Source organism: Ambystoma mexicanum, chromosome 2q (genome assembly GCF_040938575.1).
Source record: "Ambystoma mexicanum isolate Mex_15411 chromosome 2q, UKY_AmexF1_1, whole genome shotgun sequence".
Lineage (NCBI taxonomy): Eukaryota > Metazoa > Chordata > Amphibia > Caudata > Ambystomatidae > Ambystoma > Ambystoma mexicanum.
Genome location: NC_090924.1, coordinates 309,861,641 through 309,880,009, shown reverse-complemented (window position 1 = coordinate 309,880,009; position 18,369 = coordinate 309,861,641). Strand labels below are relative to the sequence as shown.

General features: G+C 45.6%; 1 protein-coding gene across 1 annotated transcript in view; it reads right to left on the bottom strand.

Moving 5' to 3' along the window:
• LOC138568695 (uncharacterized) overlaps positions 1-18,369 on the bottom strand; it is a 1,243,988-nt gene that overhangs the window by 963,291 nt on the left and 262,328 nt on the right. The window contains exons 63-64 of the mRNA XM_069646472.1: positions 10,432-10,631; positions 8,495-8,580 (exon numbers count right to left, since the gene is read on the bottom strand). Coding sequence (XP_069502573.1) covers positions 8,495-8,580; positions 10,432-10,631 — 286 coding nt within the window. The remainder of the gene's footprint in view (positions 1-8,494; positions 8,581-10,431; positions 10,632-18,369) is intronic.

Genomic DNA, 18,369 nt, shown 5'->3' with positions numbered 1-18,369 from the left:
TCACGGCTCCCCAGTATCCAGTGATTCTGGGTCTGTCTTGGCTTAAACTACACAATCCTGTGATCGATTGGGTCACTGGTCATATCCAGTATCCGTCGGATCATTGTAATGAAAACTGCTTCTTGGATTCCGGTGGGGTTCATGATGCACCCGTCTTGGCTTTTCTCGAAGGGTTGTCAAGAATAAACGCGCTGGCGTCTCCTAGGTCACTGATACCTCAGGTATACCAACGGTTTGCCAACGTGTTCGACAAGGGCAAGGCTGAGGTATTGCCGCCACATCGCCAGTACGATTGTCCAATCGAATTGGTCTCCGGAGCCAAAACACCTACTGGTCGTGTTTACTCCCTTACCATACAGGAAGACGCTGTCCTGAGGGAATACATCAATAATGCACTCCGGACTGGGTTTATTCGTCCTTCTCAGTCCCCGGCAGCGTCTCCATTGTTTTTCGTCCCTAAGAAAGAAGGGGACTTAAGACCCTGCATTGACTACAGGGCTCTCAATGCAATTACGGTTAAGAACCAGTACCCCCTACCTTTGATCGACGTTCTGTTAGATCAGTTGGGCTCTTCAGTGGTTTTCACTAAATTGGACTTGAGGGGTGCTTACAATCTAGTAAGGATCAGGGCAGGCGACGAGTGGAAGACCGCCTTCAAAACCCGATATGGTTTATATGAGTACCTCGTCATGCCTTTCGGCCTGTGCAACGCCCCCGCGACCTTTCAGTTCTTCATGAACGATATATTCAGCGATTACCTGGATCAATTCGTGGTCATATATCTGGATGACATTTTGATATATTCAGCATCCTTAGAAGAACACATACAGCATGTATCCAAGGTACTGCAAAGACTCAAAGAGAATCACCTCTTTGTCAAAGCAGAAAAATGTGTTTTTCATTCCCGAGAGGTGGAGTTCCTGGGGTATGATATTACCAGCCATGGCGTCAGAATGAGTCGATCCAAAGTCAAAGCCATCCTGGACTGGCCAGTTCCTGTCTCTATCAAGTCCTTGCAATCATTTCTGGGATTTGCAAACTTTTATAGGCGTTTTATCCATTCCTTTTCAAGAGTGGTGGTACCGCTGACTACACTGACCAGCCCAAAAAATCCATTCCATTGGACACCGGAGGCTCAGAGGGCATTCGATCGACTCAAAGAGGCGTTTACCACGGCTCCGGTCCTGCAGCATCCGGATCCTGATTCACCATATATCATCGAGGTGGATGCTTCTAATCAGGCTATAGGCGCAATCCTTTCTCAAAGATGCAAGGACTCCGGGGTGGAACATCCGGTGGCATTTTTCTCTCGCAAGCTAGCCCCATACGAAAAGAACTACACGGTGACCGAGAAGGAACTGTTGGCCGTCAAAGACGCCTTGCTCACCTGGCGTCACCACCTTCTGGGTGCCAAACACCCGGTGTCTGTCTACTCCGATCACCGGAATCTACAGGCCATCAAAACCATGAAATGCCTTACGGCTCGCCAGGCCCGTTGGCATTCGTTTTTTGCCCAGTTTGACTTCCGCATATCCTACAGACCTGCTAGAGAACACACTAAAGCCGACGCATTATCCCGTCTGCACTCTAGGGTGGACAATGAAGACAGTACCAAACCTCTTCTACTGGCAGAACATGTGATCTGTGGTTGTTCTGTTCAACCTTCATTAAAAAAGGATATCCTAGACTGGGTAACGCATAACCAACGGGAGGTACATGACCTTAGTCTTAATGTGAAAAACGGTCTTCCGTTCATGAACGGGCTTTTATACCTACCGACAGAGGAGACGCGTACCAAAGCCTTACATTGGGGTCACGATTCCTTGATAGCAGCACATCCGGGTCAAAGGAAAACGCTAGAGCTTCTACGACGATGGTGCTGGTGGCCCAAAATGTCCAGAGATGTCGTGGATTACGTCTCGTCGTGTGCCTTATGTGCACAATGCAAAAATTCACTGAGTAAACCTATGGGATTACTACGCCCATTACCGATTCCTCACAAACCATGGTTTATGGTTTGCATGGACTTCGTAGTCGAACTGCCCTCCGTCCATGGTTACGACACAGTCTGGGTAGTAATCGACTATTTTACTAAAATGGCCTTGTTCATACCCTGCCAAGGCATTCCTACGGCTAAGATCCTAGCCGATATGTTCCTAAAAAACATATTTCGGTTCTTTGGTTTGCCCTCAGTTATCATCACTGACAGGGGCTCGCAGTTTGCATCTCGCTTCTGGAAAGCTTTAACGTCGGCTCTGCTTATGGAGGATCGCATGTCCAGCTCTTATCATCCTCAAACCGATGGGCAGACGGAACGGGCTAACGGTACTATGGAACAATACCTACGCTGTCTGTGTCTCCAATACCAGTCTTCTTGGTTCTCGCTGTTACCGGCAGCCGAGTTCGCATACAATAATTCTTGTCATTCCTCCACGGGTATGTTCCCGTTTTATGCTCTTTATGGGCAGCATCCGCGATCCATCCCTGCGGACTTGGAGCTTACCGACACAGTACCTGAGGCAACTGTCAAATTGAAAGCTCTGGCCACCCTTCATACCAGAGTAAGGGGGCATCTATTGAAGGCCCAAACCAGTGCCAAACACTATGCTGACCGGCATCGGACGACTGCCCCACAATACATAACTGGTATGTCTGTCTGGTTGTCTACCAAAAACCTGAAGATCCCGGGTAAAAGGAAACTACTGCCTCGTTTCATTGGGCCGTACAAAATAACGCAAGTGATCAACCCCGTTGCTATACGGCTGGACCTACCCGCTCGCTGGCGGGTACATCCGGTGTTCCATGTGTCCTTGGTCAAGCCTTGTTCCTCAAGAACCCGGTTGCCCGTCCGGCCTTTGGCAGTTTCCGTGAGAGGCACTGATGAATATGAGGTTCGTGCCATTCTAGGTATGAAAATGCTGGCCGGAATCCCTCACTATCTCATTGACTGGAAGGGTTACGGTCCGGAAGATCGATCCTGGGAACCTGTGTCAAACATCCATGCTCCTGTTTTGCTACGTCGTTTTCATGCGGCAAGGGGTGTGGGGCGCCCTTTGGGGGATGGCACTGTCATGCCTGCCTCCCCATCCGGGTCCGTTACTAAACCCAGGCATCCCTGTTTCCTTGCTTCCTCAGCCTTGAGAACGGATAGACCGTTCTACACCCAATGGAAGCTGTTCGGGAGACGCTAATGCAAAGGTCACATGACCAGCAGACATGTTTCGTCAGTGCGTCGGTCAGACGTAAGTCAGCTGACACTATTTAGCAAGACGGAAGCCTTGCAACAGCGCTTCTGATCGTTATTGTTACCTCGCGTTCCGGAGCTGTTTCTGCTACTTTCTCGCAGACGCTACTTTCATTTCGAGGTGCGGTTGCCTTCCGCGTTACTACGCAGTTCCCGGCAACAGTACAGCTCCTCCTTGAGCTAGCTGCTAACCGCGCTCCTACGTGGCTCTTCTCTCCACATTCCCGCAGAGTCCCGCTCTGCCTAAACCAATCCAGACTTTCAGAGTCCCGCTCTGCCTAAGCCATTCTAGACTCTCAGAGTTCTCCTTGCTCCAGTTTCCCACGATCCCGCAGAGTCCCGCTCGGCCTCAGCCAATCCAGACTTTCAGAGTCCCGCTCTGCCTAAGCCATTCTAGACTCTCAGAGTCCTCCCTGCTCCAGTTCCCCACGACCCTGCAGAGTCCTCCCTGCTCCAGTTCCCCACGACCCTGCAGAGACCTCCCTGCTCCAGTTCACCACGATCCTGCAGAGACCTCTCTGCTCCAGTTGTCCACGATCCCGCAGAGACCCGCAGAGCCCCGCACTGCCTCAGCCAATCTAGACTCACTGAGTCTCGCTCTGCCTCTCTTCTACCGCATAAGGACTTGCTGCTCTTGGACCAGGATTCCTCTTCTCTCCCACACGTGCACTGTACTCTGGACGCTTTCCTGTGTGCACCAACTCGTCTCTAGTGCGGCCCTCGTTCCGCCCGGGTTAGATTCCTTACTACCCTTTCCTGGTCGTTGTATCCTCGGACCCTTCAAACCATCTAAAGAGACTTCCTTGTCCGTACATCCAGGTCAGTGTTTACAACTTAGGTTTTTATTGCCCTTCTTATCTACCAGCATTCTAATCAGTTTCCTCTCATTAACAGCCTGGTGGATCTTGGTCCTCAAAAGCCCTTCTCACCAATAGCTCTCTTTGACTGTTTAAATTACTAGTCAGAGAGTGACATTGATTAGAAGGTTCCCTTTGATACACTACGCCCTACCTGTCATCTTACAAGATAAGAAGACATCGAATGTATCCTTTGTTACCACCAGCCCGTATCCTTTACGAGAGCCATTGAATTATTCTCCTGTGTCCATTGTGTTTCGTTGTTTCAACCCATATCATAACACTCCTTCCATCACGTTCTCCTTTGCGAGTCCACCACAGGAAATCCTGTGCGACTGCTGGGGCTTGAACCAAGTCTTTGATGCTGCCTGAGAATTGTGACCATTGTGATCTGAGGGCCCACTGGAGGAATCTCATTCTCAAACAGGCATCCAGCCCCAGGAAGATGCAGGATGCCATGAGACTGAGAAACCGCAGGAAGTCCAGGACTGGCAGAAACAGGCATTTTGAAAATTGGTGACCATCTGTTTAATGTGTAGAGCCCTGTCCTCAGGAGGAAAAGATTTCACTGAGGCTTAATCCAGGACCATACCAATTCATTGGGAAGGTGTCACTTGAGACTTCCTGAAATTGCAGGAGTAGCCCAGTCTGTGGAGGAGGTAGCAGGTGCGATCTAGGTGGTCCAGAACTTGAGCTGGGGGTTGTTCCCTGATTAGCCAATCTTCTAGGAAGGGAAATACGTGAATCCTCCCTTTCCTGAGACTGGCCGCTACTACCGCCAATAGTTTCGTGAAACCCCTCCGACATAGGTGAGCCCAAAAGGCAAACCATGGAGTAATGGGTATCGCCTATGACAAACCTCAGGTACTTTCTGTGCTTTGGATACATTGGCACATGAAAGTGAGTATCCTGAATGTCCAGGGCCTGGACTGTCTGCGAGAGTGTAACCATCTTGAACTTGTCCTTCCTGAGAAACCTGGTCAAGTGTCTCAGGTCCAAGATGGGTTGCAGACCTCCTTACTTTTTTGAGACTACAAAATAAAGGGAATACACCCCTCCCTTTGTTCCTTCCTGTACCAGTACTAGCTCTATGGCACCCTTCGCCAGAAAAGAGGCAAACTTTCTGGAGCAGTGGATCTGGAACAGAGGATGATCATAAAAGATGGGGGCAGTCTGGCAGATGAAGTCAAAAGGAAAGGCAGTTTCCTTGAGAGTCTACCTACCATGTCCATGCATCTTTGGTGATAGTGCATCGCACTGCAAAATGGTGTAACAGACGCTGCCAAGCAGGGCTGGAATGGCAGAAGTACTCAAAGTGGTTTTGCGGCACTGGAAGGCACTGAGGTGGGGGCAGCCTGGGTTGACTTCCCACCTCTACCTCTTGATGGTCTGTATGAAAATAATCGTCTTTGTCCCTAGCAGGTAGTAGTTTGTTTTCCCTTTTGGCTGTAGCTGTAATCCCAAATAAGTTTGCCTTTCCACTGTGACTTACAGCTACTCCTAAGGAATACGCTGTGGTCTTAGAGGCCTGCAATTTCTGCAGGGTACCATCAGCCTTTGGTCAAAATATGTGGGACCCATCAAATGGCAAGAGTTTTGACTACACATCCTGCACAGAACTTGATTTCCTTAACCAAGCAAATCTTCTTGGGACAGCACTCATCGTGATAGCCCTTCCAACACAATCAGCCGTGTCAATCACTGATTGAAGGGCTTCACAGGTCACCTCTTTTCCATCTTCTACAATATTCATGAAGCCTTCCCTCATTTCCCCTACAGGGATATGTTCTGCCGCCTCAGATATGATAGGGCATCAAGTATGAGCATACTTAGCAAGTGCACAAGAGGCATTAACCGCCTTTAAGGCCATACTACAAAGCTTTTTTGGCCGGAGCGTATACCTTTTGTCATCCCTGTCTGGGGGTGATAAAGAAGGGTAAGAACTCACCTTAGTGTTGACAGTAGCTGCCTGAAGAACAGGGTTATCATGTGTGGGATGTATGGTGAAGAACTTTGGGTCGGAGGATGCAGACTTGTACTTTCGTACAAAATCCTTATGGACTGCTGTCCACAAGCAGGGAGTTTTCCACAGCTCCAGGAATTGATTATTTATAGCATTATGTGTGTATAGTGTCAGTTAAGTCACATTCTATTATCTTTTGTGCAGGAGGACCTCAGCCCAAGACACCGGACACCTTGGCCATCATGTTCGTGTATGCCACATTCGGGTGACCTTGAGGATCAGCCTGGGGGAAACCAATCATCTGGGAGGTGTCAAGACCACTGGCATCATTTAAAATGGATTCTAAATCGGCCTGTTTATTTTCTTCATCTTTGAATTCTTCAGGCAGTTGTGATTGACATAAGGGCTCGAATCTGTAAGGGATTGGATCATCATCTTCATCGGAGATGCCCTGTGAAGAGGTCATGTGATCCCTTCTAGACTTTGGAATGAATCTCTAAGTCGAGGGTATATCGACTGTTGTAACCAAGAGGTCCGTCAAAGTCGGCAGAGCTGACGGGTGTCGAAGAACTATGCTGCCGACAAGGTGACGTTGAGAGCTCTTGATTGTTTGTTGAGGCTTTTACGGATCCCAAGCTCTTAGGTGCGCAAGGATGATGGTGCTTCGAGGTCCTTCCGGCTTTCTCGGGCACAGTGGGCTCCATGGTTTTCTTCACTGAGGAGGAGAAAATGAGTCGACCCGCTATCTTGAAGACCTGTAACATTTTCAAGCAGCACTCTTCTCCCTTTTCTGCTGAAGCAGTTGAATGGTGAGAGTCACTCCTTGAGTGCAATCTTTTACAGTGCTTTTTGGAACGTTTCTTCTCCCTATCTATCTCCACCTCTATCTCTTTCTATCTCGGACCATTTGCCCTTGTCCAATTTGCTCTGCAGTCTTGTCGTACTGGGTGACTTTGAAGTTGGGCACCCGAGTGCCAATTTGGATGTTCTCTCCTTTAGGGCTTTAGGGATCATGTTCTGACATGAGCCACAATCCGCCACTACATGATTGGCACTGAGGCACCACAAACCTATTCTGTGCGGGTTGGTCATGGAGATTTTGGTGCCGCAATCACAACATTTTTTAAAACCCGCTGGTTTCGGAGTCAACAAATTTCAAGAATTTCAGAAGTGTGTCAGATATCAAAATTCTCAGAGCCGTCGAATGGTGTTCCCATGAACCGTGTTGGGCATGTAGAAATAAGGAACTAAGGTAACAGGGGGCAGTGTGCCATTCATATTTATGCTGCCGCCACGTCCGATGCCGAGCCGCACAGTGCCCCTCTGCTGAGAGAAAACAGTTTCAGAGATCTGATAATGGCAGGAAAGAATATCTAAGATGAAAAATCTGTGGGAGGACACAATTCATTAGAACTGCTATTTCTAACTGTAAAAGCAGCTGTTGGAGGTGATGGGTTAATTGCAGCTATTTCGCAAGTGTGCCTTTCAGCAACATGGTTGTGAGAGAGGGTTCTATGTCATTTGATCGACACCTGTTTTTTTTGACAGGTGTTTCTATGAACAGTTTTTGCCAAAAAAAACAAACGAATTGAAATCTTTTTTCCTTCAAAACCCCCTACTGACTAGCAGTAATGTTATTTTTCTGTTTTGTAAAGAAAAGGCTAGTTAGTAACTTGTAATTCATTTTAATTACGATGATTTGTACAAAATTGCAATATACATAAAAGCTGTAATGTAAAAAAAAAAATCAATCAATCAGGGATCATGCCTGCCTTTAGAAAAGCTAAAAACATTAGCTTTTCCAATGCTTGTCTGCAATGGGCTGTCATTTCTTTTGTGGTTAAGACCTTCTTGGCTATCAGTCTGTTGGTTATTGCCTCCCGGATTAATTTGAATCACACAAATATGTATGTGAGTGATTCAATTATTTGACTTGTAATGGGAGGCTCAGCAGTGGCGAGGGATGAAGAGGGATTGGATGCAATTTAATATGTATTCATACCTTGGCAGTGGACTCAGTGCACCGTGATAGGATTTCCAAAAATATCAGTCAGGCCACATGGCCCCAACTGTTGTAGCCAGCAGGGTTTTCTAGTAAAACCATAAGAAGAACCAGCATCAAATAAACACCATTAACAAAATGGAATTCCATACAACACAAACACATCATTCATAATATGGTACAACCACCCCCACACACCAAACACACAGACACACACACACACACCATAGACACCCACAGACGCCCCTCCCACCGCCGCACACTGTACTATTAGACACCACTGCAAGGGAAACGTACACTGCAGTTTCATAGAGTAGCAGAACTATTAGCCAGTTCCTCATTGTTCAAGGAGCAGAGTGGAAAAGAGTAAATTGGAGTGTGTCTATGTACTCTTCTCTTTGTCAACCTTGTCTAAAAAAAAAATGTACCTCTGTGAAATGCAAGCAAATACTGGAACATGGATTTTGGGTCAAAGAGGTTGAGTTGGCTGTATGTATAATTCATAACTTGAGCTCTGTAAAGATGGTAAAGAGAAGAAATATAAATGGTTATGATAAGGCAATGCATTTTCTGGTTCTACTGTGAATTTATACACACACACACACACACACACACACACACACATACAATATATATATAAAAAAACATATTTCCCTTTAATTATTATTGATTCTGGTAGTAATATTTTTCCCTGCACAACTGGATAAAGAATTGTTACCAAGCCACAACCTGAATAATTGTAGAGCTACCAATTAGGCACCTTTTGAGAATTAGGTACTGAAAAGTTGACACAATCTCTTTTTAAGTAGGTTTCCGTTTTTTTGAGAGTTTAATGTTCAATTTTTCTCATTTTTGGTACGCAAAACTGACATGCATCTACATTGGCTACTGGAACAAGAATCCATTTTTATTTTTATTATTTTCGATTCATTGCTCGTTGCTGTCTGAGAAGCATAACTGGAGTATTGAACGGCTAACACGTGAACAGCGGAACCCACATCAAAGGTCTACAGTCTAGAAAGCAAATAAAAATCTGCACACCCAAAAAGGGAAGCTAGCCATAATATGCCTGATTCCCAAAAACTCCTACTGTGCTTTACACAGAGCTCTGCTCAATATATAGCAACACACTCAACAGGTATGTCCAGTAATTTTTCTGGCCAGGCTATGTCACCAACCTGATCAAAGCAACTAGAGGTGATATATCTTGACGGGTTATGTTATAGGAAACAACAAATAAATGAATTTATGAATAAATAACCTTCGAACAGGACCCCATTTATTTTTGCAAACTGCAATGATTCCGGGTCTTGGCTTCCTTTATTATTAAAAAGTATAGAAATCAATATTGATATATTTATTCATTGATTAATTGTCGATTTGTATGGCAAACCGCACTGCAAGATTGCTTCTGATGATTATCCTTAGGCACATTTGCATCAGCCCTAGGTTGCACAGTCGTGGTCTCATGTGTGCTCATTTATACCACTGAGTATTGGTGTTACCGGCGGGTTGCCGCCGGACTGTAACACCGTTTCCGGCGCCTGACTTCCCGGTGCCACCGGGACATTACAAGTCCTGGCGGATCAGGAAATCGGGCGCCGGAAAAGGTTAGTCCCCATTCCTGTGGAGTCCAGTACGGAAATGGGGACTGGGAAGCACCGGCACCATTGCTAATGGTGCCGGTGCTGCCAAGACACCCCTGCTTTCCAGGGCCGTTGCGCCCGGCAGGTCAGACCTGCCGGGCTTTGAGGCCCTGGAAAGCAGAGTTGTAGTCTGCCGGTCCAGAAAGGTTGCCGGTTCGTTGCTACCAGCACCCTTATTCCAGGACCGGTAGACTCGTAATGAGGCCCACGGTCTGTGTTCTCTGGCAAATGATGTTTGTGTGCACCTAGACATTTAATAGTTGTCTGTGGTGCGAGTACCTGGTCATCTGATAGTATTCCCTGGAAATAGTATGATCATTTGTGGAAATTTGATGGCCAAAACCTGGCAGTGGATCCTGGGCTTTTGGTGACAGTAATAGGAACAGTATTTCATTAACCATCATATGATGCAAGTACAAGGAGATATGGCAATGCCTGGAAAATGATGTAGTACCATGGCAAGATGGCATTTGTCTACAGAATTCCTGCACAAAGGCCTAAACTATTGACTGTGCCGATGCTTCTATACATGCTCCACAAATGACATTGCATCCACGGCTTCAATGGGAGAATCCAGAGGCCCATGGAAAGGAGAAACACAAGAAATGTTTTGCCGTTTCTTCCTGAATATGCAACTAGAGTAAAGTAGAAACGAGCATCAGTGCTTACTGCACCATGGTTCCTGCAATGAAATGTAACATTAAAACTATAATACTCACAGATTCCTGAGTGCAGGGCAGTCTGCTATGATTATAGCTGAAACATTGAGTTGATTTGGGGTGAGGAAGGTAAGGTATGTAGGCAGTCTCTGCTCCAGCCACAGTTTCAAATCCACAGAGCTGAGATTCCTCATAGCCTTCACGAAGATGGGCCAGACAGCAGCGAAGATGTCAATACGATTTTCCATAGTCAGGTTCACCTAGTGCCAGGAGACAATCCATTTTTGTTAAAAAAAAAAAAGTGATTTACATAGTCAGACCAATACTCAATCAATCATAACAAGTATCAAAGTCTTTACAACAGGTTCCTTGAGTGGTGATCTGTTATGAGCCTATTTAATGAGTTAAAAGTTTCACAAGAGGCAGATTCATTGTTATTCTTATAAGAAAATACTTTGCAACATTGTGGACATGCCTCCAACTTTTTGAAAAATCATTCATTGGTGCCTTACGATTTTTGTTGTCCAGACCACGGTTCTCGGATGCAGTTGTGTCTCTACCGTTCGAAATTAAGGGGGAAAACCAGGGTCCACAAATAGAGCAACAGGTATGGGGTGGTGGCACATTAAATAAGGGTCAACAGCCAAGCTGTCTTAAGTAAACTTATATTTAACCAAACTTGTTAACAAAGGTGACATTATACAATTTCACAGTAGGTTTATGGCAAAAAAAAGGGTTTGAATCAAGTTAATACACAGACTAAAATGTGAACTCATGTTCTACATTTGCAGAATGGCTGTCCCAAAAATGCCCAGGCTTTACTTTTACAATTATTTTATTGCTTGTTTCCATTGATTGGCCTGCAGCAGTGACCTGGGGAGTTATGCAGCTCTCCATCTCATTGGCAGATTTATGGGCCTTTTATTAGATTTCCGAGCCATACCGGCTCGTATGGCCTTGAAATTTACCAATGGGGGAGTGTTGCGTCACCTACCTGGATCATGATAAGTGTTAATATTACTTAATGTAATGGTAATGTAATGTAACAAAAAGTGTTCTTATATAGTGCATCTCTTAAATTTGTGGTGGTCTTTTGGCGTGGAGCTTTGCCAAAACAGAAGAGGATGTAATTCTAAGGGAGAGGAAGGTACTAAAATGTTGGTATGGTTCTATGTGGTTTGTGGCATTGATACTTGGCTATGTCTTCTATCTGGAAGGGAAAACTCAAGACCTATTGATGACAGTGGTGGGAGAGCCCCTTGCAGGGGCACAGTATGTGATAGAGGTAAAGATGTAGAAGGACATTGGATGAGCTCAGAGCTGCTCCCCAATTATCATCTGGTTGGGATGGTGCTAGAAGGAATACATCTGCTGTGTGTGTTATATTTTGTGTGCAGTCTGAGGTGCTTTGAATTTGAAAAGTTGGGGAAGGAGGGGCTTTGGGGCTCCTGGTGAATCCTATTCGAATTTTAGGGTGGTTTGGAATCAGAAGAGTTCAAATTGTGTTGTTATGCATTCTCAAGAGGTGGTGTAACTGTTCTAGGTTCCATTTAATGGTGATTGTGTGGTGGTGTAAGTGTCTTATGTGATGGGAAGAAAATATTAGGGAGACTGACACAATTGGGTTTCCGATCACCAAGGTGTTCTTGATTTAAGTGGGGGGCACATGTGAATTGCATGTCAGTGTGTCTGATCCAAATGGGCCAGTCTATTTCATCCTGGTTTGCAAGGGTTGTTCTCTATCAGTATGTGTCCAGATTTGTGACGGCTGTTATGTTGTTAAAACTCTGAGTGGTCCATCCCTTGGGAGTGGAAAAACCATGCTGCTTCGTCTGCATGGTTCTGTTACGTCTTACAGCCCCACCCTTTGGTGGCTCAAGATTGAATATTCTGCTCTGTCCATTGTTTAGAAATTGCAATGCTAGTTTGTCTTTTGCGGTCTAGTCAACACACAGATTTTGAGAGATTTTCAGAAGACTTAGGGCCTCACTACGAGGACGGCTGTAACCCGTCAGTGCTACTGGCGGGTTGCCGCTGTCCCTGTAACACCAAATCCGGCACCTGACTTCCTGGTGCCTCCGGGACATTACAAGTCCCGGCGGATCGGGAAGTCAGGTGACAGAAAATGCTAATCCCCATTCCCAGGGAGTCTAAGAGAACTCCATGGGAATGGGGGCACCGAAGCACCAGCACTGTTGCTAACAGTGCTTCCGTGAAAACACTGCGGGCAGGTGCCATTACATCCGGCAGGTCAGACCTGCCGCCGCAACAGCCCCAACATGCAGAGTTGTAGTGTGGCGGTCTGGAATGGGAGCCGGCAAGTTGCTACCGGCACCCTTAATTCTAGACCGCCACACTTCTATGAGCTCATAAGTAATCTTTTTCAGTGCGAAGGCACTTGGGCAGTGAGTTCCACAGGTTGGTTGATAGGTAGCAGGAGGATCTTCAAAGTAATCAGTTTATCAAATTCTGAAGGATGAAGGGCCAAGTCAGTACTGCCAGAATTTAAAAGTGTGGCTATGTTGAGGAGGCTAAGTCTTGGGTGTAGTTGGGTTAGCTGCATGGAAGAAAAAATGAGCTCAATATTCAAATTACAATAAAAGTGGTGAACTGATTGTGGCCAGGCAGGATGTGTGACAGGATCTTTGACTTGCCTCTATCAGGGGGAAAAAGGAGCCATCCATATCTGTGGCACAAGGCCACCCAGGGTTTTTACCAGAGCCAGTCCTGGTCAAGAGGTGGGGTGGGGGAGTTGGGAGGACTCCAGTACCTGCCTCCCTGTTTGTGTCATGATTGCTACCCCTGCTACCATTTTCCATCCTCCAATGCTTTATTGCTTTGATGCTGGCCCAATATTTTACTGTTTTATCTGGGAACTGCAAGTACCAGCATGCCTAGTAATCACAACCACCGGAGACCGTGGAGGGACACAGAGGGAAACAAATTACTTTCCCTTGGTAATGTTCTTTCTGGTGGATGTTCCTCCCACGTATTCCTCAACTTAGGTATATTCTCCTTCTTTGCAGCACTCTCAGCATCTTTCCCAGCAGGGGGCACCTTGTGGTCTGGCGTCGTGGATCCTCGAGTCGTCGGCATAGGGACTGGATGTGACTTTGACGTTGGTACAAAAAGCACGTTTGGCGGCCTATTACCTCAGTTATAATTTTTTCCCCATGCATAGCCGCTTTAGGGATTAGAGGTAAGTAGTGGATGCTTAACCATTAAAGGAGAGAGTCATCGACAAATCATACGAGGAAGCTCTATAAATATAAGGTAGGCTGGGCGGGAGATGAGAAATCCGTGGGAGGAACACCCATCAGAAAGAACATTACCAGGGGTAAGTAATTTGTTCTTCTAATGGATTGTGTGATCCCAATAATTCCTCATTTTAGATAGTCTTGCATAGCAGTAAAACATCACAAAGGAGGGAAGGAGCAAACTCTATGGCAATTATGTCACCACTTGTTGTAGGACGGCCCTGCTAAAACGAGACTCATTTGTGTATACTGTGTCCAGGCAATAGTGTTTTGCGAACGTGTTTATGGAAGACCACGTAGTGGCCTGACAAATATCCTTTCCAGGTATTCCTCTTTGAGGAGCCGAAGTAGCTGCCAAACCCTTAGTCGAGTGTTCCCTGAAGTCTTCAGGAATTTGCTTACCTGCTCTAGTGTAGCATTTAGAAACACAAAGCACTAACCATCTTGAAATAGTTTCCTTTGCCAATTATAGAGCCGGTATAACTGGTGATGTAAAAACTCAGAGCCCTTCTGGTTCGAACCTATACAGCCTTTCTTCCTCCTTAGATAGACGAGGAGGTAGATATAAAGCTGGCATACAAATTGTCTATGACAAGTGAAACTCTGATACGACTTTTGGACTTTAAAAGGTGGCTTACAGGACAGAGCCTACAATTCACTCACACAGGTTAGGAAATAGCGACCAAGAGGGCTGTTGTCCAAAGAAGTCTGAGAGAACATAAATGCAATGGCTCAAATGGAGAAACCATAATGAATGCCAACACCAGGTCCAAGTCCCATAACAGCACCACAAAGGGATTTGGACAGAAGGTGTTTGTCAGGCCTTTTCAAAACTGAATCATCAAGTGGGCCATGAAATATGATCCTTGTTCTGGCATGTGCTTAAAAATGGATAGCACCACTAAATATGCCTTGATGGTGGCGACCTGAAGGCCCTGTCTTGCCAGAGGAAGCAGAAAAGACAACACCCTTGAGATGTTGTATAATAAGGGACCCACATCTGCTCTACACCAGCTGCAAAACATTGTCCAGCGTCAGCAGTATAGAGGCTTTGTTGCTGGCTTTCTATCCGAGAGCAACACCTCCATCACGTCTTCCGGAAAGGTCCCACTCCCTGTACCTTAGCCTTTCAGAAGCCAGGCATGCAGGTTAAGCCGGTATACGCACGGGTTAAGAACCAGTCCCCTCTCCTGAGAGAGAAGATCTGGCCTCTCAGGAAGACGATGTTGAGGACAGATGGCCATATTCAGAAGGTCCTGGTACCACGTCCTCCTGGCCCAGTCCGGGACAATCAGGTCATAGTTGCTCTGTATGTCTTTGTTGTGAAGTTTCTTGGAATGTGCAATGTGGAACTTTGGTGAGGAATGTTTACAGAGGAACTGTATTATAGGTTCCTGTGAATAGTAATTGAAGGAGTGGAGCTGGAGCAAGGAGGTTGTGCTGGGGGTCATTGTGTAGATAAGTATGCAAATAAAGGTGTTTTCTTCTACCCTCCTGTGAAATGACTGCTTCTTCATAATGGCGATGAGCACAAACCCCCCCAGCAGTGCAGCGTGGGCCTGTGAGAAATCCTTGTTGTGTCCAGGTTTTGCTCCCTGCCGATCTGCATAGAAGGAAACCAAAGACCAGATGTGTGGAGGCACCACAGTGTGAGGAATGGGCGGTCCGATGGCCCAGAGAGCAGACAGCCGCTGAACGAGTGAACGAGCCGTGCCGTGGTCGAGGTGCAGAGGAGGAAGGTGGCTATGCATCCAACCATCATGCAGCAAGCCTCAGGTTTGATCGTGGTGTACTCCCCGATCGGAGCGGACACAAAAGTAAGACGAACCACTGTGGGGGTCCCTGTAGCGCAGGAGGTGCAAAAAGGAGGGCTGGCTCCGATTGTGGAAACACAGCATACAGAGGAAACATTGGCAAGGGGTTATTAGAAGAAAGGACCCATATGCATGTGTAACCTGTTGCGGCCATCTTGAAAGAGGGGTAAGCAATCATTTTTACTTGCACCCCTCTTCCTAGTCACAGTAGCCTTGTGTGATTGTGATTACTTGATTACTCTGCGTGTGCATACCCATCCCAGTACCTATTTATGTTTGGGCTTATTGCTTCAAAAAGGAAATAAGACTCCAGAGCAGTAGAAGTGTGAGCTTGATGAGGACATTTGGAAGAGGCATCCTAACATACTGTAACAGTGGCCATGCCTGGGGTGCCTGCCCCATCCATGTTCATGGCTTTGCCTGGTAATGTCAAGGTTAAGTGGAGCTAATGGAAGAACGTTTTTTTTATAGTATAGCAAGGCGGCTTGTGGGAATTCTTTTTCTAACAACAGGAAGGTGTCCTTATGATGTTTTTTTTAGGATCTGAGGGACAGCGTATTTTGAAGATGCTACCTCATCTATATTTTTGAGATGCTACCTGATATAGATGGTTTTTGCTATGGTGATTCCCAGCAATGAATTTGATGTGGCTCTCCTCAAGTTGGATAAACATTTTAACCTTAAAACAAGTACTATCCTAGAGTGATATAATGTTGGCGTACAAATGCAAGAAAATGGAGAGTCTGTGGCGGAATACGTTACTAGCCCTATGTCACCTAGCATTGACGTGTAGGTTTGGTAATTCCGTAGATGAGCACATTAGGGACCAATTCATGATTCACTGTAATAACAATAAGATTAGGGAGGAACTCTGGTTGAAAGATGATCCTAACCTGGAAGAGGTTATTGGCATTGCAAAACGTGTTGAACATTCGGTGGCATGTGTGGCCAAGTTGGTCAAGGCAGAGAGTCAAGATAATATTTATTTAATGTATTTATTTATTGGTCATTTATATAGCGCCTGTACACTAGAACTAGCGTTTCAAAGTGCTCCAACCCAGGGAGGGAGAGAGAAGCAAACAGAGTTGACATTCTTAATAGGCATTGGAACATTCAGAATGGACAAGTGCTATATGTTTGGAGGTACAACAAGGAAAAGAAGGTATACAAACTGAATACATCATATGACATAATTATTGTACATGCCTGCCGGGCATTGCAATGATGCAAGAGCTATAAATATAATAGGGAAGAGGGGATAGGCAGGGCGAAACAAAGCAAGGAAGTGAGAGGAAAAATGTAAGTTTTGTGAACATAAAAGGAGGAGAGTAGTAGGAGGCATAAGGAGGGGTAGAAGAGGAGAAGAGAGTGAGTGAGTGAGAGAACACACAAATTAAGTACCAGATGGTGGCTGTAGCAGTGGAGAACAGCATGTTTGATAGTCCGATTTGAAATTCCATGAGCGCACACAGATGCATACAAGATGGTGGGTGCAGCAGTGGAGAAACAGCACGATTTGAAACTTCATGAGCACACACAGATGCATACAAGATGGTGGGTGCAGAAGTGGAAAAACAACAAGATTTGAAGGTGTATGTGCGCACACAGATGCATACAAGATGGTGTGTGCAGCAGTGGGAAGACAACAAGATGTGAAAGTCCATGTGCGCACACAGATGCATACAAGATGGTGGGTGCAGCAGTGGGAAGACAACAAGATGTGAAAGTCCATGAGCGCACACAGATGAATCCAAGATGGTGGGTGCAGCAGTGCAAGAACAACAAGATATGAAAGTCCATGAGTGCACACAGATGCACACTGAAGTGTTGAACATTTATGAGAAACAGAAGAAACAAAAGGTAAGTAGGCTCACCAAAAGAAGTGGCAAAAACAAAGGGAAACACACAAAAGTACCAAAGGATGAGGATCAACTATGCTTTAGGTGTGCTAGCAGGTCACACTTTGCTGGTGTGTCGTTGACGGAAGGTGGTGTGTTCCAAGTGCAAGAAATGGGGTCACTTTGCTAACTGTTGTAAACATGTTCAATTCAACCAGAAGAAAGTACTCTATGTGACAGAGGATGGACAGTGCTCATCCGAAGAAGAAGAGGATTGTCATGTTGAAGTAATTACTGTAAATGTTATACAAAGAGTGGACGAAAATTAGTGCAAAAGTCTGTATGTGTTGGTTAATGTGAAGGTGAAGGTTGTGTCCATGATGGCAGATTCAGGAGCAAAAATCTCTCTCATGTCAAAGGATGTTTACGAATGGGACGTGGGGGTGATGTGAAAAATGTGTTACAGCCAGATGTAAGTCCAGGTGGATATAATCTGGACAAAATGGAATTGTGGGGGTAGTTAAATGCCTAATTAGAATGCAATGGAAGGAATGCACAAGGCAAGGAATATGTGACAAAGTAAGGGTGCAACACTGTTGGGGTGGCGTGACCAAAAAAGTTTGGGAATAAGATTAGATTCCAACACGGTTGAACAGGTTTTGCATGCGGGTGGAACAGTATGTATAAAGTTTGGAAAGGTTTTCACCAGAGTGGTGGGGAAAGTCAAAGGTATGAAACAACAGATTATTTAAAAAAAAGGAAGTCTGCCTCTGGCTGTTAAATTGCATACTATACCTCTAGTATTGAGATATGGTATGAAGGAGGAGCTTGGGAAGTTGCACACATGGGAGTGATTGAAAGAGCTGGTAGTGTACAATGGATTTCTCCTTTAGTAGTTTTGAAGAAGCAATCAGGGGAACTGTTCTTATGTGTTGATCTCCGAGTATTAAATAAGTGTGTAGTAATAGAACAGCACCAATTGCCAAACATGAATGAAATGCTCACAATGCTTTGGAGTGCAAAGGTGTTTTCAAAATTGAATATGGCCTCATCATGTCATCAAAAAGAGTTGGAAGAGGATTGTATGAA